At 36.6% G+C, this 27,707-nt stretch overlaps 1 protein-coding gene across 10 annotated transcripts in view; it reads right to left on the bottom strand.

The window, feature by feature from the left end:
* Nucleotides 1-27,707, bottom strand: part of BIRC6 (baculoviral IAP repeat containing 6) — a 229,460-nt gene that overhangs the window by 178,829 nt on the left and 22,924 nt on the right. For all 10 annotated transcript variants that reach the window (XM_027620739.2, XM_027620742.2, XM_027620746.2 and 7 more), the window contains exons 2-8: nt 20,529-20,710; nt 18,149-18,286; nt 10,952-11,145; nt 8,164-8,275; nt 6,293-6,375; nt 2,325-2,547; nt 2,085-2,245 (exon numbers count right to left, since the gene is read on the bottom strand). In XM_027620739.2, coding sequence (XP_027476540.2) covers nt 2,085-2,245; nt 2,325-2,547; nt 6,293-6,375; nt 8,164-8,275; nt 10,952-11,145; nt 18,149-18,286; nt 20,529-20,710 — 1,093 coding nt within the window. The remainder of the gene's footprint in view (nt 1-2,084; nt 2,246-2,324; nt 2,548-6,292; nt 6,376-8,163; nt 8,276-10,951; nt 11,146-18,148; nt 18,287-20,528; nt 20,711-27,707) is intronic.

The raw sequence follows: 27,707 nt of genomic DNA, 5'->3' as shown, positions 1-27,707 counted from the left end.
AGCCAGAGAGAGAAACTGAAGTTAGAGAGGAAGTTCCATCTCTTCACCTTCCTCCTAACTCCCCAGCTTCAGAGTACTCTTTCTGTACGATTCACTTCACCTTCTTAGGAGAAAAAAGTCCTTCTACCCTGGAAAGACTACCTCTTAAAATCACGCAGATATTTATATCTCAACTCCAGCACACTACCCCAACATAATACCTGTCCACCTAAGATACTGGGTGTTTACTGAAAATGTACATTTTACCTAAGTGTGTGTGTGCGCATGTGTGCAATCTTAAAAAGTATGCCTTGATTCAATTTTTAATCCCCAAATTACAAAACTCCAAGATGAAAGTTCTAACTAAAATCAGTGTTCAGGGGCACCTGGGTGGCGCAGTCAGTTAAGCGCCGACTCTTGGTTTCATCTCAGGTCGTGATCTCAGGATGGGGCTCCGCACTCAGCAGAGTCATTTCAGATTCTCTCTACCTCTCCCTCTACTCCTCCCGTTTGTGCTCTCTCTCTAAAATAAATAAATAAATCTTTAAAAAAATAAATTTAATTAAATCAGTGTTCAGAAGCACATACCAATTTCATTATCTTCTATTAATTTTTCACTAACTTCTAAGAAAACCACAGAGCTCAAGCACACTTAACTTTCTAGTCCTATTGACAAATGTGGCCAAAAGTCAGACAACAGGCCACCTGCTTTTCCATCAAGCTGGGAATTTATTCACACAGATTCGTAAAAACTGAGAACAGCCATGAAGCTTTAATTCAGTCTGTTTCAGAGCTCAGGCCATGTTCATTTACCTACCCATAATTTATTCATCTTATTACAAAGAAAGACTAGACAGAGGTAACCTTCCCAACTACTATACTGTGAATTTTCCATTAATTCCATTAATGAAACAATTTGCACTAATTAAGTTTTACGTTAGTTGTTGTTGTTGTTTTAAAGATTTTATTTATCCACTTGACAGAGACACAGCGAGAGAGGGAACACAAGCAGAGGGAGTGAGAGAGGGAGAAGCAGGCCTCCAGTGGAGCAGGGAACCCGATGCGGGGCTCGATCCCAGGACCCTGGGATCATGACCTGAGCCGAAGGCAGACACTTAACGACTGAGCCACCCAGGCGCCCTAAGTTTTATGTTAGTTCTTAATGAAAGTACATGCCACCAAAGGGACTGTGAAGTAAAATATTCTTAAATCACACTGACTGTGGTATGTCTATCGCGTATTAGTAACATAAGAAGCCCCTGCAAGTGAAATGACAGATCGCCTCAGCATCAGGACATTTGATCACAATTATAGGCTCCATTTCACACTGCTACATTCAGAATCTTAAAAGGGAGTAGCTTCTACTGCCTAAGACAGGTTGAGTGGTTTTTGGAACCCTTCATTCTGTCTGCCTGAGAATACTGTATGTGTTGCTCTATAATCCTAGCCCAGTTCAGAGTTACAACTGCAGTGTCTTGGGAGACAAGTGGGTAAAATAGAATTATACTTTGACTCTCCAGCCCCCACACAGATCAAATACAGCTACAGAAATCAAGACTGTCAGAAAAGCTGAAAGGAAAAGAATCCAACACAACAATTTTACCAAAATGTCTCTACAGCAATAATTATCATGCCTCAACTCATTGCTGACTACTGATAAACTATTTTAAATAATCAGGTCATCTTGCCTAGCCACGGGTTATTTCACTATTCATTAGCACTTGTACAATTTGAGGTGCTAATGAAAACAAGTGGAAACCAAAATCATTTGGTTCGACTGCACTAGGAAAAGATTTAGAAAAAGGTAAAATAAGGTTAATCCAAGGATTCTGTTTCATTACTTAGACTTTATTTTTCAGCGCAGCAATTATTTCTAACTGGCACAGATTGAGACAGAAAATAAAGTACATGTTACAGACCATGGCATTTCTGAATGAAAATTTTTCTCAAGTATCACACAGTTCCTTCAGATATTATAACTAAATGTTTGTTCTCTACTCTCTTGAACTAATAATTTTTTCTGCCCCTTTAATTAGAATTAAGAAAATATAAAATTTAGGAAAACACATAACTTTTATAAATACCACTAAAAAAAATTCACATACCTATCTCCTTCCAATTTTGGTATGTCTGAGCAGCTAGAGGAGTCCTCCAGCCACGCCAAAGTTGGTCTCCTTGATTCAACTGCTGAGCTTGGTTCTCCCGACAGAATAAGCTGTTGTACAATTGCTGGATCATATGCATTAATTTCAAACTTCAAGTGCACCTAAACAAATGAAAAGCCTACGTTTAAGACTGATTTTTTTGCTCAATTACTAATCTGTTACTTCAAAATTAAAACATACCTTCATAAGTTTGGAAACATCCCATATGCAGATCTTTCCTCGTTTTGTTGCAGCAGCAAGAAAATGAGGGCAGCTTCCCGACCCAAAGCAAGCTATTCTGTCAGTTCCATCAGTACAGGGAAACTGTGCAGGACTTGTTGCGAGACTGACAGACAACGGCACATTCTGTGTGTGCTCACCTTTCACAAACGGGCAGTTTGGGGAGTGTCTCTCGTGTTCAGACCTTTATATAGATTAAGGAAGGAAAAGTTTACTGAACAACAAAGCTGTCAAGTCTGTGGATTAAAACAGAACTCCAGGATCATCTTTTCTTTTTTGAAACACAATCAAAGTATGATTTATTAAAAAGACTCAAATGCTACTTCATTCAATCTTACCAAGATCACTCTAACATATTCAACCACTCACTGTAGTAGCAGATTTTTATTCCCTTTAATGGATTACACATAAAATCAGTCTCTGATGAAATAAAAATGCTATAGTATAATTTACACTATATTCACATACTGATAAAATTGTTTAAAGTCTGGTATTTCCTCACACTGTTTCCTACAACTGTAAATAAGTCACTACTTTGTTTCAGTTTAAAATTCTCCATAAAGGGGGGCGCCTGGGTGGCTCAGTCGGTTAAGCGTCTGCCTTCGGCTCAGGTTATGATGCCAGGGTACTGGGATCGAGCCCCACATCGGGCTCCCTGCTCAGTGGGAAGCCTGCTTCACCCTCTCCCACTCCCCCTGCTTGTGTTCCCTCTCTCGACGTCTCTCTCTGTCGAACAAATAAATAAAATCTTTAAAAAATAAAAATTAAAAAAAAAATTCTCCATAAAGGTACAGCGTGGTGACAACAGCTAATAATTTTATTATATACCTGAAATTTGAGAAGAAGTTATGTCTTAAATTAGATCTTAACACATGTACACACACAAAATGGTAACTGTGTACAGGTGATGGATATATTAATTAGCTTGATTGTGGTGGTCTTTCATATATACCAAAACATCAAGTTGTACACCTTAAATATATACAATTTTTACATGTCAAAGATATCTCTATACAGCTATTTTTAAAATTAATTATTTATAATTATATGCATATCTGTATTTATCAGTGGCCACAAGTGTAAATGACATATAATAAAAACTCAAATGTCATTCGTATCACAAAAAACTTTTTAGTAAAGATCTGAAAGCAAAAAGATCTATAGAGTATAGATAAAATGACCTATATTAAGAACACAGAAATACATCTTATACATTCACTACAGGACCAGACCAGATAAATAACTTCTAAACAAAGTCTCTTTCCAAAGGAACATAGAAAGATAATATTCATAGACTGTACATTATTTCTTTCACATAAATGATTAATGAGCAAAAAGAAACGTTAAATTTGTTTACTGAGAAAACTCTAACATGTTTAATAAAAATACAACACTAGGTATTCTCAAGACTAATATAATGACTTTAAAAATCTTCTCAAATATTGAAAGCAGGATCAACTTTAACACTTAAAAATTATGTCTCCTTGGCCTGGTGATGGGTGTTAAAGAGGGCATGTATGGAATGGAGCACTGAGTGTTATACGCAAACAATGAATCATGGAACACTACGTCAAAAACTAATGATGTAATGTATGGTGATTAACATAACATAATAAAATTAAATTTAAAAAAAATTATGTCTCCAACTTTGTGACTACTTTCTTTCTTTCTGGTTATTCTTTTTTTTTTTTTTTTTTACTCTCACTAGCTGTAATTACTAGGCACTATCTGAAATGTCAGGATGCTGCTACCAAAAAAGAACTTTTTTTTTTTTTTGTATTTCCATGGCAAAGAAAGGAAAACTATACTTATAAAATATGCCATTCCTTAGGGTGTACATATTTCTTTTTACAAGGCACCTGTGACTCACCTATATCCATATGTAAAACCTGGACAATTTGCAACATGCAGATGTCTTACATAATTGCTTTTACATGACATCCCCAAGCACATATTTTGACTGGATTCCCTTCCCAACTAAATCCTACGGTATTTTCCTCTTTCCATCCTTCTTTCTTCCCTGAGTTTTAACTTTTTAATTAAAATGATATTTATACAAGTGACACCTAACTATATAAAATAAAGCTAAATACCACTCAATTACAATATCCAATCCCAGTAATCTCTTTTCCCACCTCCAAATAACCTCTTTTATGAATTTAAGTGGTATACTTCTAAAATATTTTTATGTTTTCATATATCTGTACGTGTAAGAAAATTTTCATTTTAAATAAAAGTACTACTGTATGAATCATCCTACAATAAACTTCTTGACCCAATAACATAACTAAAAGTTACTGATGGTGAAGAATAGAGAGCAAACTATCGATTCCTTTTCACTGTTGGACAATGGTCGATTATGTGAGCGTACCACATTTTATTTGGCTATTCCATCCTGACAGACATTTACGATGATCCCAGTTTTTCAAGGCAGTTACCATCCGCTCTGTGCCTCTGTGCATACAAGAGGAATTAATTTTCTCAGGTATATAAGTAGAAGTGGAATTGCCAGATAATTGCCAGGGCGTGCTCATTTTTTTTTAAAAACTTCACTCTCCCTCTAAAGTAGCTCTATCAACTCCCACCATCAAAACGTGAGAGTCCCAGTGTCACCTGCAAGTCCTCCTCCTCCCACTCACAGACTCAGAAGGTACTGAGGCTCAGCTGCCCCTCCCTTTGATCCTGCACCCTCCTATCCATTTAGAACACTGTGTCCTCAAAGCCCTCGGAGATACTACCAATTGCTTAAATTTGAGGAATCCTGAATCCGGGGCAAGAAGAGCTAGAATCCTCAATTCCCTCACCATGTCAAGAAAAGATAGGTTTTGACAGCCCAAACTGAGTGTGTGAATCAATTTCCTCCCCCAAAAATATTTATGAACAAAGTTACATTCTATAATGTCAAGGTATAATTTTTTAGGGATGGCTGAAATAACTGAGGTTCAGCCTGAGAAACTAAAAAATACATGTTAAAATGGTTTCTATATATATAAATAGTTTCTAGGGGAAAAGGCTGAGCTCCAAACAGAACCTTAACCTAAACTGGAAACCGCACATGTTCAAGTCTCGGTCCACAGATAGATGCAACTTTAATTTTTCATACAGTAAACCCCACTGCAAGCTGGAATCCATATGTACACTCCAATAGGCTTCAGCTAGTTCACCCCATTCACATCAGCTGATTAACACTGGGAGACCTCAAACTAATTTTACTACAAACCAAGTCCTCGCTCCATCACTAATTAGCCATATATCCTTTGGCCAATTTTATTTTCTTTATTTACAATAGGATAATAATAATTCCTATCCCTCCTATAAAATGAAGATAGTAATGCCTATTTCATAGGGTTAATATGAGAATTAAATGAGTTAAAAATATATAAGGTACTTAGGATGGTACCTGGTAAGTAGCACTATATAAATATTTGCTCTTATTACTATTTCTATCAATAAGGCCTGTTACTTGTAAAAATTAGGTTTCAATACATGATCTCTAATGTTGAACCAAGTTCTAAACTTTCATCCATTAGAATTCAAAATTACCACAGACTCCCTAAAATTACTTCAAAGTTAAAAAAATTAAAATAATAAGGCTCTGCTCTGTGGATTCCCTACTGGCAGGCTGCCTGCAACTGACCAAGATTAAACTGCTAAAGTTAACCACGTTGTATCAACTTATTTATCATAGCCTTCTGGTTCAGGGCCTAAATCTATTCTTTGGCACTTCTCCCATGTAGATTTTAGGAAGTCAAAGACCATAGTCACTATGTGCCAAGTGATGTGACAGAGCAGAGACAATGCTATCTCATTCTCTTAGGACAAAGGCAAAAATACAGATGGAAAAAGGCAGGAATATGAAAAACAGAAAATTTAGAAGCCTACTTACAGGATTAACTTAGCCTATTACATTCAGAAAAATCAGAACTCACCAAGGTTCATCAGTAGGTTCCCAACAAACGAGACATACACTACAAGTAAAACACATGGCTCTATCATCTCCAGATGAGGCAGGCTGCAAATTTAAAGACAGAAAAGGTTAATATTAAAATAACCTTTTAATAAAAACTCTTCCAAAAACGTTCATAATCTTAGGTAAAAAGCACAGAGGAAAAGACAATTCACCTATACATTGATTCCAAAAATACAGTGAATGCCCAAATCTTCAAAAATTTACTACTTTATTTGAAAAACTGTGTTTCGTCAAAAAATGAGCACTAAATCAAACATGGAGGCACACTCATACTCAACCTCTAATAGCATCTTCTAAATGCATTACTGAAGTATCTGAAAAACTAGTTAAATATATAAGGAAATAGAGTATAACATATTTTATTATTAAAAACTGAATTTCATACAACCACATAAGAAAGACCAAGTAAAAAGGAAAAGCAAACTAGTGACCCTAATTCACGTAATATTCTTAAATCACACAGGACAAAATGTCATATATATAAAATAACACATCAAAATCTGAACTAAAATATAGCTCTGAAAACAAAATTAATATTTTTGAGGACTTAACTCTACTTTGCACCTACTATGCATATAGATGTAAATTCATTTATATTTTTTAAAATTAAGAATAATTGGTCCTTAACACAGGCAGAAGATTCTAGAAAATCTGTGACTTGATCTCTTTGCAAAGATGGAGTACAAGGAACAACAATAATTCAACAGAAAAAATACCAAGGCATCACTTCACAGAGACTGTTTTAGGAAATGACACCAAATAGCAATGAAGACAAATTATCAGGAAAAATGGTCCATGTTCAAACTTTAAGTTACAAAATAATTTCAGTAATTCTAGTATTTAGCCAGCCTCCAAACTAATCTATCTTTAACTGGAAATCTGAAAGACTGTGAGTAAAACAGTCAAATGAATTTCTCATTTAATTTTAGTTAAGATATTCTGAACACTTCAAGATAACTTAAGGAATAATCACTCTTCAGACTCTTTACAATAGTTACTTCAATGCATTTCAAAGTTTAGTTGAATTCTAAAATTAAGTAAGCATGCTTTATGTCAACTGACATGTAAGTATTAAATTGCTTAGATTCTTTAGCAGTGGTAAGCCATTCTACGCTACACAGTTTAAGTCTCCTTTAATTAGTAATTATGCCCATCTGAAGTCATTTTTCTTAACTTCCCTCTACTTTAGCTCAGTGAACCTCTCTATAATGTCCCACTCTTGTCTTTTTGTCACACGAGTCCCTATACTGTACACTTTCCTCTTTTCCTACATAAATCATTTTCCTTGACTAATCATTCTTCTTTCTGTACAATTTCTTAATCAGTTCTTCAAAGTATATATTCAGGTTGCACTGTACCACCTGCAATGCTGCTTCTACAGTTAAAGAGAAGTATGTGGGTAATTTATATCCCAACCAAAATTAGAGTTTCCAGAGTAACTGCAATGTGTTACTTTTGTTGCATTACCCTCAGTATCTACTATTCTGTGAGGAATGCAGAAATCAAGAAGTGAAAATGAACACACATCCAAAGAGAACACTTTTCAAAAAGCAAATCTGAAGAATACCGCCTGGCTTCTGGAAGAAAATAGTTATGAAGCATTAACTCAGCTGACTTGTAACAACTTTTTTTTTCCTTTTTGTACACAATACATGATATAGGAAATAGTATTCAAAGGTACAAGAATAAAACAAAACTCACACAAATGCATACACACAAGCACACGGTGAGGTTGCATAAAGCAAGTTTTTGAGAAAGTATTAAATACTGATGATTTTACTGAAGACTACAAAAGCTGAAAAGAAAAAATGTTTTTTGAGTCTTTTTTACCTGATGGTAAAATCCAGCTTGAGCCATGGGATCCGGCTGTGCCCATCGATAGCCCACATGAGGCCATGAGGTAAATGTCTCCCGTCTGTTAGCTTCACTATACATCAGCGATCTACAAGTAAACATACTTTATGTAATCGAAATTAGGCATCCTACTGAAGAAAAATTTTACTGGATTATCAACAAAAACTGGGAATGGTCTAACGACCGAGTTCAAATATGTATTTTAAACTAAAAATGATCGCTTTTAGGAATTTCCCTTAAACACTATAAGGAGAAAGAAACCTGATTGATGGCTAGAACTGATAATTTTAGGGGTAGATTAAATTAACGAATGTTGCATAATTACCAAGCAGAGAACACAAAATCTAGAGACATAAAGACAGAGAGTCATATGTTTTCATCATGTCCCAAGTTTGCATAAATGGATAAAACCACAACCAAAGTGGTCTTATCTCAACCATGTCGAGAAAGTATTTTCCAGCTTAATTTTTTTTTAAGTAGAAAGTCGTTTTCTTTCTGTTCTTTCTCCAGAGAAATCCTTTTCTAGGAAAGCTGTACTCTCCAGGGAATTATAAAAATAGAAAATCTTCATATATGTTTTCATATTAAAATATATTAGCTCACTGAGTAAACCTATAACCTAGAGTATTTTTTAAATGAGTTGCTTTAAAAAAAAAAATTTTTTTTTTTAATTTACTTTTTTAAGTAAGCTCTATGCCCAACGTGGGGCTATGACGCCAAGATCAAGAGCTGCATGCTCTACCAACCGAGCCAGTCAGGCACCCAACCTGAAGTATTATTTTAAAGAATGATACCAAATTCAGAAAAAGTCCAAATGGCTTCGAGAAAGAAAGGACTGGTAAGCAAAGGTTACTCTTCTTAACACAAAAGTGCAAATGACAACAGGAAGGAAGGAAGGAAAAAAAAAAAAAGAAAGTGGTAAAGGTCATCACAGTGAGACCAGAAAAATACTTTTCTCTAAATTCTTCCCTAAATTAGTACATAATTTCCTATAATATTGCTAGTAAGCTTATTAGGTTTAACTCACTGTTGTGTTCTGGTTTGAAAAAAACAAAGTTGGATTAGAAAAGCCTTAATCATTTACATGCTATAGATGTCTTCAGGATCTTTGTCAGACAGAAAACCACCCACTTACTTATATTACCAAACAAAAGAGCAATAGCATCTAACAGACCCTAACTCAAAACTCCAACAGACCTAAGTTCATGAACGTCCTCATAAGTTCCTACATTCATTCTTAATGAAACAATTACCACAGACTACATCAAAATTAGTATTTTGAAACATTTAAATACCTCCAGAAACACAATATCCTATCCAGTGAGTGAATTTCCTAAAATAAGACATTCACCACAGATTGCACAGATTTCTTTAGAAACCCAGCTACTATTTGCAAAGAAAATAGCTCTGAAAGGCTGTTTTATAATCTCAAGATAGGCATAGCTCTAGGAAAAGAAATACTTATTCCAGGTACATTTTCCCCCCTCTCCAGACATCTTCTAAGGAATATTTTAATGATAACCATACCCCACATCACCTGGTAATTAAAAATGATAGTCTCTACATTTGCCCAAAAGACAGACAATGCAGTGTTACTACAGAATATAAAAACCCTTCCCAAATGTTAACACAACTAACAGAAGTTATTTACATAAAAACAACAAAAAATAGGCAACTGATCAAGCAAAAGTCTCAGTTTACCAAGAGCTAAGCTAGTAAGGATCGCAAACTAATGTAAGAGCCACACTTAATAGAAGTTAATATATTCAGTAGGGGCTTTGCTAACATCAGCATGTACTATTTATAAATGTACTTTAGAAAAATGCACAGGAAGTTATAATTCACATCTAGTGAAAATGTGAAATGCTACATGGGAAGGCAAATGTGAACTTACCAAACTGCTAAATTTAATATTTCATTATAGCATTTCTAAATTTTATACTTTTGGTAAGAATCTGATGTTATGAGTCGACTGGGTGGCTCAGATGGTTAAGCATCTGCCTTCAGCTCAGGTCATGATCTCCAGATCCTAGGATTGAGCCCCCAGCTCAATAGGGAGTCTCTACTTCTTCCTCTCCCTCTGCCTCTCCCCCCTGCTCATGCTCTCTCTCTCTAAATGAGTAAATAAAATCTTAAAAAAAAAAAGAATAATATTATTTCAAACAAATCATTTTTTAAATGAACATATTACTATTGGCTTTTTTACAAAGTTTTATACAAAGCAGCACCTCAACGAATCTCTACTGAAGAAAATAATGGTTGAGGTATGATTTCTGTAATACACTGTTTAAATCCAGGGCAGGCAGCATAAAAATCTTAATTCAAAATTGCCCTAATTGATTTTTTAACTCTTTTCCTTTTTTAAGTAGGAAATAATATATGGCTCTTATACATAGGTTCTGACATAGCTTTTCAATTTATGAAAAATTCATCTCAAAGGTCACAAAATTTGATCAAGACAAAATAATTCTTACCTATTAAATAATTATATTTTTACACAGACTCAAATATTTACTAAGTATGGAGCTGGAATTTTCAAAACAGTTTTATGACCCCTTTAAATACCTTCCAAGCACCAAGAGAAATTGTTTAACAGCACTTCAAGTACTAATTCACTTCATTATTTTTACAAGAATCTGAATGGTTTTCCAAAATACTTTGAAATACGTTTTGAATCATAATTAAATTTTTGTTATTTTTGGTTAATCCAAAAACCTAATCAATTCAATTTCACTGTAACATCTCTTTATAAGCAAGGTTATACCTGTCCACAGAACGGCCTGGCCCCACTCCAAGTTCTGGACGAGCACTAGGTAAGAGGTAAGACAATCTGTCCATCACTGAGGATGCCACAGGTAAGGCAGCAACATTTTGATTTATTTTCTTGAGTTCATTCACAATGGCACTGGCAATGGACTTCAACACATGATGAGGAAGATGAAATGTAACCGTGGCCCACTGAAATAAATTGGGAGTGTAAGCAAAGGAAAATGTACTCAACAGTTTAAACCAAAACTGTAACTTATACATTATAAAATAAAGAACTATTCAACAGTCTCGTTTGTTTACTCCATTAATTCATCATTTAAAGCAGGAACTTACAATTATTTAAAAAAATGAAACCTCAATTAGAAAAAGACAGCTTAGAACCTGACGGTAGCACATCTTCTTACATATGCATCAACAATTTAGGGTAACAAAAATCATCCATTATTTTTCATATTCCTCCACCACATTTACAATGTTAAGCACAAACTAGGCACTCAAACCTCTCTGTTCATAAGAATGTACTTGTACAGTGTAGTGATACTGTACATATGCGTAGGCATATGAGGATTTACTTCAGTTTAGCAGACTCTTATGTTTTTATTGTTGTCACTATACACAGAGTAACGAAAAGCACAGATCTTGTCGTCACAGACTTGGATTCCAAGACCATCTTTACCATCAAATATGTGACCCTGGTCAAATTAATTTTATTCTCCCGCTTCTGTAATATGAGGAAAAACGAATACCTACTCACACAATGTTCTTATGAAAATTCAAGTGAGAAACGGTACAATGTTTAATACAGTAAGCATTCAATAAGTATTAACTACAATTATTTAACATTAAAATTATTTTAAAAGTTAGAAAGCAAAGATGCTAAGTATTATTCTTCTAGAGAAATAAAGTCTATAAAATAATTTCATTTCTATATCCTCCCCTGCTCACCCTATGATTTCCATTCTGTCTAGTACATTCTAGGCAGCCTACTAAATTATAACTTATCCATCTAACTAGAAAAACTTTTGGACAGAAACACAACTTGAATTGCTAGAGAAAGAGAAAGCGATAGAGACAAAAAATGAAAGCCTCTTATTTTTTTCCTAGAACTAACCCATTCATAATCCAGAGCCCCTTGCCTGAATCCCCTTGAGAAAGGGCACTACAATAATGCCCCATCATACACTGTAAATCGTACTCCAAACATTCCCCAAGGGTACCTGCAGACACACCCTACTAGAGTCACTGTCCACTGGGAAAGGGAAAATATTGTGATCTTTCAGGCTTTACAAAGAAGTAGCACTGAACTGATGTAAAACATCACTGTGGTCCACTAGTGAAAGTAGGGACTTATGATGGTCAAATGGTTAATAGAGTTTTGGCCCAAAGTTATCTCCGTGAGCTCTGTGGATCCCTGTACCTATCTTGTAGTTATCTGTCCAGTTCCCAAAAGTGTAACTGGAAGAGATATAAAACAGACAACCAGAAAAATTTCCATATTGTTTCTCTAGTCCTCTTTAAGAACTATTAAAGGAAGAAGGGCCAAGTGGAAGCCCCTAGAATTTCCATTCTCTACAAACCTACTAAACCAGAGCAATACCACATTCCTGAGGAAATTTCTGAGATTAACACCACTATAAGAGACCTAAAAGATACAGGGGAATTCAAACTATCTCACCTTCATTTAACTGGCCTGTTTGGCCTATGCAAAACGTAAAAGGATCTTAAAGAAAAACTGGATTATAAACTATAAGGTGACTTCAACTGCAGCTGCTATTCCAGGTATCTTTACTAAAGCGAATCAACAAGTCCCTTCTAGGCAGTTACAGTTCTGTGAAATACTTTTTTCTTTATACTAATTTTTTTTAAAGATTTTTATTTACTTATTTTGACAGAGAGAGACAGCAAGAGAGGGAACACAAGCAGGGGGAGTGGGAGAGGGAGAAGCAGGCTTCCCGCAGAGCAGGGAGTCCAATGTGGGGCTCGATCCCAGAACCCTGGGATCATGACCAGAGCCAAAGGGAGACACCTAACAACTGAGCCACCCAGGCGCCCCTCTGTATTAATTTTTAAGAAACATCCAAAAGTAGACTGCTTTTATCTGGCAGTAACAATCAATCTTCAGTCCTACCCTGGGACTATTGCTCATGTTCTTTACCATATCTAGTCTGTAGAAATCTTGATCAACTTAATATCCACAGCTCACCACACTGGTCTACTACATCATGCTGTAACACACTGTAACATCACGCTGACTGGTCCAGATGAGGAGGAAGTAGCAAGGAACTTACATGCCTTACTAAGACACAGCAAGCCAGAGAGGATCAATAATGCCCAGAAAAACTCAGACTACAACCGTTGTGAAGTTCCTGGAAGTCCAGTGGTCTGAGCATGTCAGGATATTTCCTCCAACATGAAAGACAAGTTGCTACAACTTATAAAAGCAAATAGTGAAAAAGAGGCACAATGCTTGGTGGGCCTAATTGGATTTTGGACCCACTATCCAACATATTTGAACGTGCTACTCTAATTCAATTATCAAAGAATATAGGCACGGAACAAGAAGCTCTGCAGCAGGTCCTGGCTGAACCACAAGATGTTCTGCTACTTTTACCACTGAGCATATACAATGACACTAGAAGTGTGTACAGCAAGTAAAGATGCTGAAAGGCCTGTCTGGCAAGCTGAACTGGGACAATCACTAGCACAGTGCTAGGGTAAAGCCACAACCTCCCCTGTAAATAACTGTTCTTTTCAGAACAGTTTCTGGCTTCTTAGTCCCTGACAGAAATTCATACCAAACCATGAAATAATTGTGCGATCAGAGGCACCTGGGGGGCTCAGTTGGTTAAGTGTCTAACTCCTGATTTTGGCTCAGGTCACAGGACCTCAGGATCATGAGATTGAGCCTCGCCTCGGGCCCCACACTCAGTAGGGAGTCTACTTGAAATGCACTCTCTCCCTCTCCTTCTACCCCTCTCCTGCTCTCTCTCTCTCTAAAATAAACAAATCTTAAAAAAAAAATGCCTGTGTGATCAGAGCTGTCCATCATAAACTACATGTTGTATGACACACCAAACCATAATACTGGGAACAAAAGACAAGTCTCTTTTCATTGAGTGGTTTACAAGAGATCAGTCTTGAGAGTCCAAAAGGCCAGTTTTGGACAAGCTGAACAAGCAAGTAACTGAGACTTCCACAATACTTACTCTTGTTATAATCCCTCCTTCTCGTTATACATTGATGGCTTCACAGAGAACTCCTTATGAGGTAACTGTGGAAGAAAACCCTTGGCTCTGATGTACAGATGGTTCTGCACATTAGGCTGGTACCACCCTAAAGTGACGGCTGCAACATTACAACCCAATCAGGACAGCAGTGAAGGTAAATTTCAGTGGGCAGAACTTCAGCCAGTATATGAGGCCGTGCTCTTTGTCTAGATTGAGAATTGTCCATAAGTGAAGATCCTCACTGATAAACAGACAATAGCTAATGTTTTGGCTGGATGGTCAGGCATTTGGAAAGATCAGGACCGCAGTCAAGGGTAAAGGTCTAAGCACAGACCTCTCAAAATAAACAGATTGGGAAAATATTTATGAGGTACACAAATGCTCATCAAAAGACATCTACTCCAGAGGAAATGGACAAATTATACACATTGTATGAATGTCACTTACCCTCTCTCCATAGCCACTCCCAACGCTTTGCTCAATGGACCTGTATGCAAAGTGCCATGGCAACAGAGATGGAGATAATACAGGTCCAATAACACAAACATTCCCTCACTAAGACTAACTAGGCTACAGCTTTTACTGATTGCCTAATCTACCAATAGCAGATACCAAAGCTGAGCCACCAATGTCACACCATTTTCCAGGGGGAATAGCCAGCTATCTGATTACAAGTTGATTATACTGGATTCCTTCAGCCATGGATTGGGCATCAACTTGTATTCACTATAATAAATATGTGTTCTAGATATGCATTTACTTGTTCTACCTAAAATGCTTCTGCCATAGTATTAAACCACTGCCTACGGACTAAGAGAATGGCTTATGCACTATCATGGTATTCCACACAGCTTTGCTTCTGACCAAGAAAGCACTTCAAAGCAAAAAACAAAACTAAACAAAATAAACAAGAAAAACACAGCAATGGGCTCTTGGCTATGAAACTGACTGGTCTTACCATGTTATCATCCAGAAGGAGCTGGCCCGACCAAAAAAAAAAGTGTAGTGCCCTACCGAAGTCTCATTTTCAATACTAATTGGAAGAGAGGTTCTACCTCATAGGATGATGAATATGCTTAGAAACAAAACAAAACAACAAAAAACACCTAACAATTTCTCCTAATAGGGTCGCTATTACACTTAATACCCCATCAAAGATTTTTTTCAAGCTTTAAGCTCTAGCGGTCCTACATCCCAAGGGAGGAGTGTTCCACCAGGAGTACAATGGTTCCACTGAATTATGCGTTGAGACTGCTACCCAGCAATATTGGGCTCCTCTTGTCACTGAATCATCAGGCAAAGAAGGCAGTTATTCAGCTGATTGGTATGATTAAAACGGACAAGGGGAAACTGGATTGATGCTAACTAATAGGGACAAGGAGAACTTAATTAGAAACCAAGAGGGGCGCCTGGGTGGCTCGGTTGGTTAAGTGTCTGCCTTTGGCTCAGGTCACGATCTCAGGGTCCTGGGATGGAGCCCCACATTGGGCTCCCGGCTCAGCAGGGAATCTGCTTCTCCCTCTCCCTCTGCCCCCCTCCCTGCTTGTGTGCGTGCTCTCTCTCAAATAAATAAAATCTTAAAAAAAAAAAGAAAGAAACCAAGAGATCCTTCAGGGTGCGTCTAAGTCCTTCCATGTCCAATAGTAAAAGTGAATAGGTGATTACAAAAACTAAAACAGCATCACTGAGGGTTGAAACCCTGCAAAAGTGAAGACTTGGGTGGGTCACTCCACCATGCAAAGACAACTGACAGCTGAAGTGCTAAGGACAAATATGAAATAGGTAGTAAAGGGACGTTGTAACTATCAAGTATATCCTCTTGACCATTAAAGACCTGAGGGATATAGTAGCTATGAATATTTCCTTCTCTTCTTATTACACATAATGTATGGATGTAGATTCAGATCCAGATACACAGATGCAGACAGACATGTAGACTTATCTTATGCAAGAATTCTGGATGTAGTTAGTCTTTAAGGTAGCACAGTTCTATTACCTAAACAGTTGAGACCTAAAAATAACTAAATTTTAGTAGTTAGTATCACCTAGGGATAGGTAAAATATCTATTGGAACTTTGTGTCTCTCATCTTTGGGGATGGGGAGAGGGAATCTTCATGTGTAAAAAGTAAAAACACAGTATTTTTGTTGTATTAAAAGTTCAAATATGCACAGAAAGTATGTATGGAGATGCTGAGTAGCCAAAGAGTATACTGTGCCAATTATGAAACTATTATCTGTCAGTTCCAAACTGACCCTTTATTTCTCTTCCCTATCATCTTAAGGCTGGGACTCTGCAAACTGCATTTCTTCTTTCCCAGCCAGTTTCCTGGCTGTAAGGTTCTGACAAAAGGAATACAGGATGGAAATTGGAAAGCATGATGAGGGTGGAAAAGACTTGCCCTGGCTATTACTTGTCACTGCTGTCAATGCTGATTCAGCACAGGACCTGGTGGCAGCAGTTGATTCTTCTAGTCTTCTGCGTTTTGTTTACTTAGCATTCCCAGAACCAGTCTCATAGAGCTCCTCAGAGGTAAAAACACCAGCCAAGCAGCACCTCTCTTCAGAGATCCATGTCTCAGCTCCTCAATCTCTGATCCTCAAGCTCCTGAGGTACCAGCTGGACAGGAGCTCCTCCTGAGGAGCCTGGATCCCAGACCCACAGAGCCTATTCTCTAAATTTGTAGGTGCTGACCACCCTAAGCTCTTGTTCCTTTAGACCTAGGTGACGGCAGCTTCCCGGGGTTACTATCCGTATGCTTCCTCAGGGCTTCCTTTCCACTTCTTCAATTCTCAAACACATGTTAAAATCAATTCCTGACGATAAATTCTCTTTGTTGGAATGCATAGTATGGTTTCTGTTTTACTAAATAAAATGTTCCATCAATGGGATAAGTTAATAATATTATGGTAAATCTATATTAAAAAATTCAGTATTAGGAAGGATGCAGCTGATCTGAGGATTAATAGGAAAAATATTCAAAGATACATTCTTAAGTGAAAAAAAGCAAGGTATATGCTATAGTCTGAATGTGTGTGTCCCCTGATCCCCAAATTCATCTGTTGAAATCCTAACCCCCAAAGGTGACAGTATTAGTAAACAGGGCTTTTGGGAGGTACTTAAGTCATGAGAATAGAGCCCTGTGAATGGAATGAATGCCTTTATAAAAGAGGCTCCCAAAAGATCCCCTGACCTCTCCATCATGTCAGGACACAGTGAGAAGGAGCCAAGTATGAACCAGGAAGAACGCAGCCACGCTGGCACCCTGACCTTGGATTTCCCTGCCCTCAGAACTGTGCACAGGAAAATTCTGTTGTATGTAAGCTACCCAGTCAGTGGTATTCCGTTAATAGCAGCCAGAAAAGATGACAGTACATCACATTTTAGTACTGTCACAATTTTACTTAAGAAAAAAGATACTTACAAATGCAAAGATTATTTTTAGGAAAACAGTTTTTACTTTCTACCTTACACCCTTTGGTACAAAAATTTCATATGTATTACACTTATAACTTAGAAAAGACAGAAAAATCAGTAAAATATATCCAAGGATTTAATTCAAAGCACATTCTCACATAGACATCCTAGTCACACCTACCAAAAAATTATTTCAACGAAAGCCCAAATGGGCCCATTTCCAAAGACATATTCCATTTCCCAATGAAGCTTATCACCTAACAAGAAAGTCTCTTTCATCAGCCTCTCGACCAATATAGAGCTACCAAGCACAGAAGCTTTAGGAACAAAGTAAGCAAAATAATTCCCACAAACTGAATTTAGACTTCAGGAAATAGTTTCAACTTTTAGGTGACTTCTAAACACATTTTGTTCTCTAAAAGAGAGAAATCTAGAACTGGAATATTTCCAAGGGTAGGTGGAGAGTGGGGGACAGGGAAAGTGAAAGTATGGAGGTATTCTTTCTATTACAATCCAAACAAGGTAATTTTTTTTTTTAAAACTTCTTACCTTAGCAACTTTGTGGTTGGCTGCAGTCTCATGGGATGTATTTTTTAAACCATCTTTGAGCTGTGTGATGAACAAATCATAACCTTCCGTACTAGAAATATCTACCTTTTCTAAACATGCTGATAAGAGCTGTTGTGCCTAAATAAAAAAGATGACCACAGAAAATTAAACACAACAAAAAAATGTTACATTCAGATCCTTATTCAAATACTTCAATTTGTAATGATTCTGACAGGTACTATAACTAAAGTTTACTACTTTTACTTTTTTAAACAAACTAAAATCACATATAATTAATCATATATTGATTTGAAAGACTGTTATAAATTAAATGAGATAAAGCAATGTATTCAGTGTAGTACCACAGAGTGAAGTTTCAATACATGGAAGCCATTATAAACCAAAGCAAGATAGAAAAAACTGGATAAGCTGACACCATGAACAAAAATGAAAGGTAAAAGTTTAAACAGATAAATGTAAAATCCTTCCGTGAGTTTTAAATACTCAAACTATGCAAAACTGTAAGAGGGAACATTCACTAAGTCAACAGGTAATATAAAAAAGCCCTCTGTATTGTTACCCACATATTCAAAAAGAACTACTTTAACAGAAATACACAGTTAACATATGGAAAAGAATACATCCACACTGATCCAACCAAACCTAGGACCCCATACTTTAGTGAAGACAGTGACAAACTAATGTGCTGTAGTAAAGGATGTCTGGGATGGTGGAAGATCTACAAACAGTATTATGCAAACAACAGAGCTGTAATTACTTAGGTACATAGAAAATCAGCATCAGATGTTAATGGCCAACAAGATAGAGGAGGTGACAGATGTCAAGTAAATACCTAACACTTCAGACACAATATGAAAAATACTGATTTGAGGGTCTATTTTATCATAAATATTCCAATATCTTATTGTAATTCTCTAGTTCTTTTTAAAACCTGAACAGTTTGATAACCATCTTTCATCACAGAATATATATATATCCTTTATTAGGATATCAGCCTTATTAAGTTACCATCTAGTATAAATTCCTCAAATTAGTAGGAAGAAATGTTCAATACAACTAAAACTAATTAATTCTCTATCCAAAAATTTTAGACATGACCCCAGATCCAAATATTCTGATGACAAAAAGAGGGCTACTCTCTTTTCAGAACTCAAACTTTCAGCAACATACTTTCAACAATAACATATAACAAACAACTACGTTACGACACTAAATGTGAAATCTAAGTGGATATATGTTAGTATCTTTTTTTAAATAGCCTTCCAAAAAGAGAATAAAAACATTTATACTGCACTTTATATATACACACTGACAATTTTCATGTTCTAAAAATGGGAAATATGCTATATTGCTTTTATCAACTAATCATACCACCAAATGCAAAACAATTCATAATTAACAACTTTGTATGAAGACAAAAATGGTATCTCACTTTATTAGGGAACACAGCATTAAAATCTCTTATATTTTATTTAAGATGATTTAAAATCTAATAACTTTGAAAAACATACTTTCAAATTACACCATATGAACATCAACGCACACTTAAAGAATTTAAATTAGGGTGAACCCACAAATTAAGTAATGAATATGTAACACTACGGAAACATACATATAACTAAAATTTTAAACTGGGATTGTTAAAAGACATGATACACACACACACACACACACAAAAAGATATGATACACAGTGAAGATTACTGGTTGTCCACTAATACTCACTCCTCCCTTCCATCTAATATTTAAAAAAGAACTACCTCTTTCCCCGTTCTTCTCAGCTTGATGTGACCATGTGACTAATTTCTGGCCAATGGGATGAACATGAAAAGGGTGTATATGAGAAAGTTTGTTAAACAGAACAAGAAAGAATGAAGGAGAGAAAGAAAGCGGAAGGGAAGGAGAGGGGGAGAAGAGACAAGAGAGAAACAAAGGGAGAAAGGGAGGAGGAGTCATACCAGTGTGTTCCCCTGGACTTTCGCTTTCGCTTTCACTACAACTGAGAAATACTAATGAGACCTGGAACAGCTGTCATGAATTCACGGATGGAAGCTAAGTGTTGAGGTAAGCAAAGTTAACCCTACACTTAGCCCTGTACTGTTACTGAAAAAACTATATTGTCTAAGCCACTGTATTCTGGTGTCTCTGTTACAGTTTAACCTGTACGGTTCACACTTAACTACCACTTTGATAAGCATCAATTAATTATACAGAGGAATTAAACAAATGTGATCAGTAAGCCAATTCTTTGTTAAAAACAGGGATACATATATAATGTCCTCAAAAAACAACCTAACTTAACAGCTAATAGGTCTGAGAGTACATTAAGTAGAAAAGTACACTGATTTATTTCAACTTACCTCTGTAACAGGTAATTCAAGCTGAACCACATCATCCTGCTTTGAAACTGGAGTTTGCAGAGCAGTGTCTAACAACAAGATTCCATTAAGGTCCTTCCTACACCCTACTGCATAATCATCCACAAATATAACTTTATCCACCGCAGATATATACTGACATTTCACCTGTCCACCTGGTTTAGCTGTTAAAAGAAAAAAATTCAACACTTAAGATTTAAAGACTAATAATAGTCCATTAAAAATAAATGCTTACATGGAAGATAAATACAGTATCTAATCTTGCACTGGAAAAAATTGCTCTAAAAGACATTATTAGAACAACTAATACTTGTAATATGTACTATAGATCAAATAAAAGTATCACTGTGAAACTGTCAGAACTTGACAACTCCAGAGCTATTATAAAAGAGAATATGGCGGGGGGTGGGGGGAGGGCGCCTGGGTGGCTCAGTTGGTTAAGCAACTGCCTTTGGCTCAGGTCATGATCCTGGAGTCCCAGGATCCAGTCCCTCATCAGGCTCCCTGCTCAGGAGAGAGTCTGCTTCTCCCTCTGACCCTCCCCCCTCTCATGTGCTCTCTCTCTTTCAAATAAATAAATAAATCTTTAAAAAAGAGAGAGAATATAGGGGCGCCTGGGTGACTCAGTCACTTGAGTGGCCAACCCTTGGTTTCGGCTCAGATCATGATCTCAGGGCCCTGGGATCAAGCCCTTGTCAGGCTCCATGCTCAGCAGGGAGTCTGCTTCAGGATTCTCTCTCCCCCTGCGCCTCCCCTGCTCTCTTTCTCTCTTTCAGAAAGATAAATAAATCTTTTTAAAAAAAGAGAGAATATAATTGTTCTTAGAAATAAACAGGGGTGCCTGGTTGACTCAGTTGGAAGATCATGGGACTCTTGATCTCGGGGTCTTGAGTTTGAGCCCCACGTTAGGTGTAGAGATTACTTAAAAACATAAAACTTAAAAAAAAAAGAAACAGAAATAGTAAAGGGTAAAGGGGCATGATATTATGCAACCTATTCTCAATAAGAGCAAAAGTATTATGTGTATATATGTGTGTGAATGTTAAGAAATGTGGTAAAGTATTTAAAATTAAAATTGATAGAACGAGGTAAAGGGTACAGGGAAGTTTTTTGTTCTATACTATTTCATAATTAAAATATTCAGAACAAAATTTTTAAATATTCAGTATTTGTCATTTTTTGCAAAATTCAATAAGCATAAAGTCAGTATGCCAGTTTCTAGGTAATTACCACAAAAGTTTTTGGAGGCTTTTACATCTGAGATAAAATTATGGAAAATGTTTATAACCTAGGTTAAGAGAAATAGGAAAGTCTCTAGTTCACCCCCCACTGAATAAACACAGTCAACTACCAGTGAAGATCAACATTCCCTGAAGTTTCTGCTGAGTCAGTACTGGAAGAGTATTTTAATGGAGAAAGTCAGTGAATACACGACCCATTAAATTTCTCAGGGTAAGTCAGGGTGGAATTTCAGAAGTCTTATAAAAAACAGTAACAGGCAAGAGACTTTGAATACAAAAAAAAAAAAAAGTTTTAAAGATAACATCAGTTTCTATACTTAAATTTATAGACTTATAAGGTGATTAATGTTAAGTGTTTCTGCCACAAATAGTCTCTGTAAAAAGAGTTTAAAGAATGATCAATTGTGAAATTTTATTCCATTAGAAAAGATAATTCCCTGTGGGCAAGTAATCCTGCTGCCAGTATACCTCATCCTAAACTCCCACCACAACTCTACAGAACATCCCAGTAACTTGCTCTGCTACTACCTAATGAGACAAAAGCAGAAAAATAGAAATAAATCAGAGTCCTAGTTTTCAATCTCTAGGTCAACTATAAAACATGTTATAATCAATGAATATTGGGTTGGTATTCTTTTTATTTTTTTTCCCCAAAGATTTTATTTATTTGACAGACAGAGACACAGCGAGAGAGGGAACACAAGCAGGGGGAGTGGGAAAGGGAGAAGCAGACTCCCAGCTGAGCAGGGAGCCCAGTGTGGGACTCAATTCCAGGACCCTAGGATCATGACCTGAGCCGAAGGCAGACGCTTAACAACTGAGCCACCCAGGCGCCCCTGGGTTGGTATTCTTAATTTCAGATTATTATAGCTCTTTTGGACTCTAACAGACAGCTTGGAGGCATTACAAAACTGATTAGGAACTAATTCATTATCTACATAAAACGAAACAAAAATCTATAGTTCAGTTTCAGAATTAGAGGTCTGAAATATATGTTAGCATAAAGGAAAATAATCTCTGTAATACAATAAAACAAGAATATTTACCTAGCACTTCTAATACCTAGATAACACCACAAGAAACACAAATTATAGAAACTCAGTAAAATTGTGTAAGAACTTGCAAAGATCATTTCAAAACTCCAAAACTCATTAACTATATATATTTTTAAGGACTTCTTTATGGGGTGCCTGGGTAGCTCAGATGGTTGAGCATCTGACTCTTGGTTTCAGCTAAGGTCATGATCTCGGGGTCATGAGATAGAGCCCTGCATCCTGCTAAGAGCTCAGCGGGGAGTCTGCTTGAGATTCTCTCGCCCACTCCCTCTGCCCCTCCCCCTACTCTTGCTCACGCGTGCGCTCTCTCTCTCTCAAATAAATCTTAAAGAAAAATAAAGCTATTCTTTTTTTAGAACAATTTTAGACTTCCAGCAAACCTGAGTAAAAGGCACTTAGATTTCTAATATATGCCCTCTGCCCCCACACATAACTATAAAATTTTGAAAAACAAAGTGCAAATTCTGCTTTACTGTTTTAGATATGTACATTTAAGTAACAAATTATAAAAATTATAATTTTTTCAGCTTTTATTTATTTGACAGAGAAAGACACAGCGAGAAAGGGAACACAAGCAGGGGGAGTGAGAGAGGGAGAAGCAGGCTTCCCGCGGAGCAGGGAGCCCAATGTGGGGCTCGATCCCAGGACCCTGGGATCATGACCTGAGCCGAAGGCAGACGCTTAACTGACTGAGCCACCCAGGAGTCCCCAAAATTATAATTTTGTTAAAAGTTCCCAAGAGAGGTATAAGATGTAAGTATTGAGACTCTATACCAATTTCCAAATGGGTTTCCATGCAACTCTAGAGAATTCCATCCAAATCATGCCACTAGAGATTCCTCAACAGATCTTGACTGAAAAAAAGTCAACACTGTTTTTACAACTTCTTATACACTATACAGTACTAGCACTCAAAGTAATGCACAGTGATCAAGCAGTCTTGCTGACAATTTCTTCAAGCCAGTATAGCAGCATGCAATAAGACTATGTTCATTAGGATGAGTTCATTCCCAGTTTTTGACCTTAGTTATGGAAGGTCATCCATAAGCAGAGGGCTGTACTGCACAGGGGGAAGAAAGGAGGGTATTATCAGCCATAGCCCCCTGAAGGATCTTCTAAGCTCGTAGACCTCATTTTAATTACATCTGCAAAAATCTTATGTCCAAATAAGGTCACAGTCTAAGGTTCCATGTAGACATCAATTTTGAGGGAAGATTATTTAACCCACTACCGACCCTTTCTCTCAATCTTTTACTCAGCCTGAAGACTATTTTTGAGAGGACAGCTTTGTTAATGTACCCTGGCAGTATGCTCGAGATTTACTCTTCTGCCCCTAGAAAAGTCCTAGATGGGGCACCTGGCTGGCTCAGTCGGTAGAGCATCCAACTCTTGATCTCAGGGTTGTGAGTTTGAGCCCCATACTGGGTACAGAGATTATTTAAAATAAAATCTTAAAAAAAAATCCTAGATTTCTGTGCAATTAAAGTATCTTGCAATGAACGAAGAATATTTTTGGAACTTTTCAACTTCTTACATGTTTGAGCAAGTCTTTTCTTATTTAGGAAGCAACAAGACAGGACAGAAATCCTCTAATTTCAGTTAAAAATGAAACCCATGCATGTTTAGGTCTGACCCAGAATTGAGTGTTTGTACAGTAAAAAAAAAAAAAAAAAACACAAAAAACACGGGTTTCACAATCAGGTAAGTTCAACATTTATTTTTAGTCATAAGAATAACCATTTTAAGCACAGAAAGAAAAAAAGAGATGAAGAAATCAAGAAACCTATAATAGAGCTTGACTGTGTCACTGAGAAAACATGTTTTCTAAGTCTTGTAGAATACTGAGTTATACTTTTATTCATGATGCTTTGATTCATGATTTTAGTTGTATTACTATTCAACACTCAATATATTTTAATGTTACCAATAATATTGATAAACTTATGACCTATACTTAAATTATATCTCCCAAAACTACCTTTAAAAAACTTTAATCCCATTTTGGCATGAACCATTTATTATTTCATTTGCCTTATGAGTTTAAAATATTTGGAAAATAAATTTCTCAAAGAAAGGTAAGCTATGCTTAAATAATGTTTGTTATGTTTTCCAAGAAGAGTTAGCTAAAAAGTTATTTTTGGCTTTTAAATAGAAGGAAAAAACTATGGTACATACCCTGTACTACATACTGAACCTTTTTAGAACTTTGTACAGAAGTAATCTGTAAGGGATGCCTGAGTGGCTCAGTTAAGCAGCCTACTCTTGATTTTGGCTCAGGTCACAATCTCCAGCCCCATGTCAGGCACCATGCTCAGTGGGGAGGCTGCTCGAGATTTTTTTTCTCTGCCCCCCCCCCGCTTGTGTGTGCACTCTCTCTCTCTCTCTCTCTCTCTCTCTCTCTAAAATAAATTTAAAAATCTTTTGTTTTTTAAGTGACTTTTAAACCTGCATGGATAAAGTTAAAAAAATGAGCAGGAAACTCAAATTCCTCCGTGTACAACAGAAATCAGCAAACTTCTTGTGAAAAGGGTCAGACAGTAAATATTTTAAAGTTCACAAGATACATGGACTCTCTCACAATTACTCACCTCTGCCGCTGTAGTGCAAAGGCAGCCATAGCCCACACGTAAATAAATGGGTGTGGATGTGTGCCAGTAACACTTTATTTATAAAATTAGGAGACAGCCTGAGAGCTACAAGGGTTTGCAGACCCCTAATTGACACTAATGACTTGTATTAGTGCAGATATTCTTTCTGGGAAGGGAAAACTTCACAAAACAGGTTAAAATTCACAGCCAGACACAGTAAGTTTCTGAAGACTAACACTTGAAAGCAAACAGACAATAATGACACATTATTTTCATGGAAGTAATAATACAATAAAAACATGTATCATTAAAAACCATAAAGCTCATTAGGAAGTGGACAATTTTTTTTAAGTACTAGAGAAAAAGAAATTCTATACCAACAAAAATGTCCATCAGAAATGAAGGTGAGAGAAAGATGGCGGAGGAGTAGGAGACCCGGATTTTGTCTGGTCTCAGGAATTCAGCTGAATAGGGATCAAACCATTCTGAACACCTACGAACTCAACAGGAGATCGAAGAAAAGAATAGCAACAACTCTCTGAACAGAAAAGCGACCACTTTCTGGAAGTAAACTCAGTTGCACTTGGCAAAACTATTTATGATGGAAACCACTGAAGATTACTTCTTCAACAGAAGACCATCAAAAGAATTTGCTGCTCATCAGCTGCCATCACTGTTATTTTTCAAGGAGCCTAAATCAAGCACCACTGGGCAGATCAGACATGATGCCATACTCTATGGTCTGAATGTGTCCCCTGGAAGTGAGACTAGCGCTCTTCTAAAAGAGGTTCCAGAGAGATCCCATGTCCCTTCCACCATGTGAGGACACCGTGCGAAGGCACAAGCTATGAACCAAGAAGAGGGTCTTCATCAGAACACAGCCATGCTGATGCCTTGATCCTGGACTTCCCAGCCTCCAGAACTGTGAGAAATAGATTTCTGTTGCTTATAAACTAAAAAAAAAAGAAGGTGAAATAAATTCTTGGATGAAGGAATACTATAAATTTTGCCAGCAAAGCTACTCAAAAGAACTACAAAAGGAAGTTCATCAAATATAAGAAAAATCATTTCAGAAAACTTAACAGTAACAGAAATGAGGGAAGATCAAGAGGAATGGTATATATAACCAATGATTTTTTTGTCTCAGTTCTTTAAAATATATTTGAAAACTGAAAGCAAAACATTATATTGTCTGAGAGGGTTTCTAATGGATGTAGATGTAATGAACAAGTAAACTTTTAAAAGAGGGGAGACTACGATATAGTAAAAAGTTTCCTACGTTCTGCTTAAATTGGTAAAGTACTGATTCTAAATACACTGTGAAAAGTACATATACTGCAATCCCTCAAGTAACTACAAAAAACATATACACATAATTACAGTAAAAAAATAAAAAGTTAAAATAATTAAAATATCAAATAACGAGGGGCACCTGGCTAGCTCAGTCAGTGGAGCATTCAACTCTTGATCAAGGGGTAGTGAGTTCAAGCCCCATGCATGTTGGGCAGAGTCTACTTAAAAAATAAATAAATAAATAAAATAACCAAAAAAAAAGGGAAAAGGAGAGGAAACAGAGGAAAAGGGAGAAAGTAAATAACAAAATAGAGTATCTAATTCAAAATGTCAACAATTACATTAAATATAAACAGTCTAAATATATGCCAATTAAAAGACCAATTGTCAGAAAGAAGTGAAAAACACATATACAATCCAATTCTGTGACATCTATAAGAAATTTTTACCCTTCTAAGAGAATAAAAGAAGCACTGGCTGGTTCATTCAGTAATGTGACTCTTGATCTCAGGGTTGTAAATTCAAGCACCACCTTGGGTGTAAAGATTACTCAAAAATAAAAAAAATACGGGTGACTGGTGGCTCAGCGTCCAACTCTTCATTTCAGCTGGGGTCATGATCTCAGGGTTATGAGTTCAAGTCCCACAGTGGGCTCTAAAAAAAAAATTAGAGGCGCCTGGGTAGCTCAGTCAGTTAAGCATCTGACTCTTGGTTTCGGCTCAGGTCATGATCTCACAGTTGTGTGATTGAGCCCCATGAAGGGCTGCACACTCAGTGTGGAGTCTGCTTCAGATTCTCTCTCCCTCTCCTTCTGCGTCTTTCCCAGCTCTTACCTGCACGGACGTGAGTGCTCTCTAAAATAAATAAAATCTTTTAAAAATAAATAACAATAAAAATTTACAATAAAAGGATGGAAAAAAGATATTTCAGGCAAACGTTAAAGAAAAGATGAAGTAGCTATATTTATATTAAACAAAGATCAGA

Source organism: Zalophus californianus, chromosome 8, assembly GCF_009762305.2.
Source record: "Zalophus californianus isolate mZalCal1 chromosome 8, mZalCal1.pri.v2, whole genome shotgun sequence".
Lineage (NCBI taxonomy): Eukaryota > Metazoa > Chordata > Mammalia > Carnivora > Otariidae > Zalophus > Zalophus californianus.
This window is presented reverse-complemented; position numbering and strand designations above follow the sequence as displayed.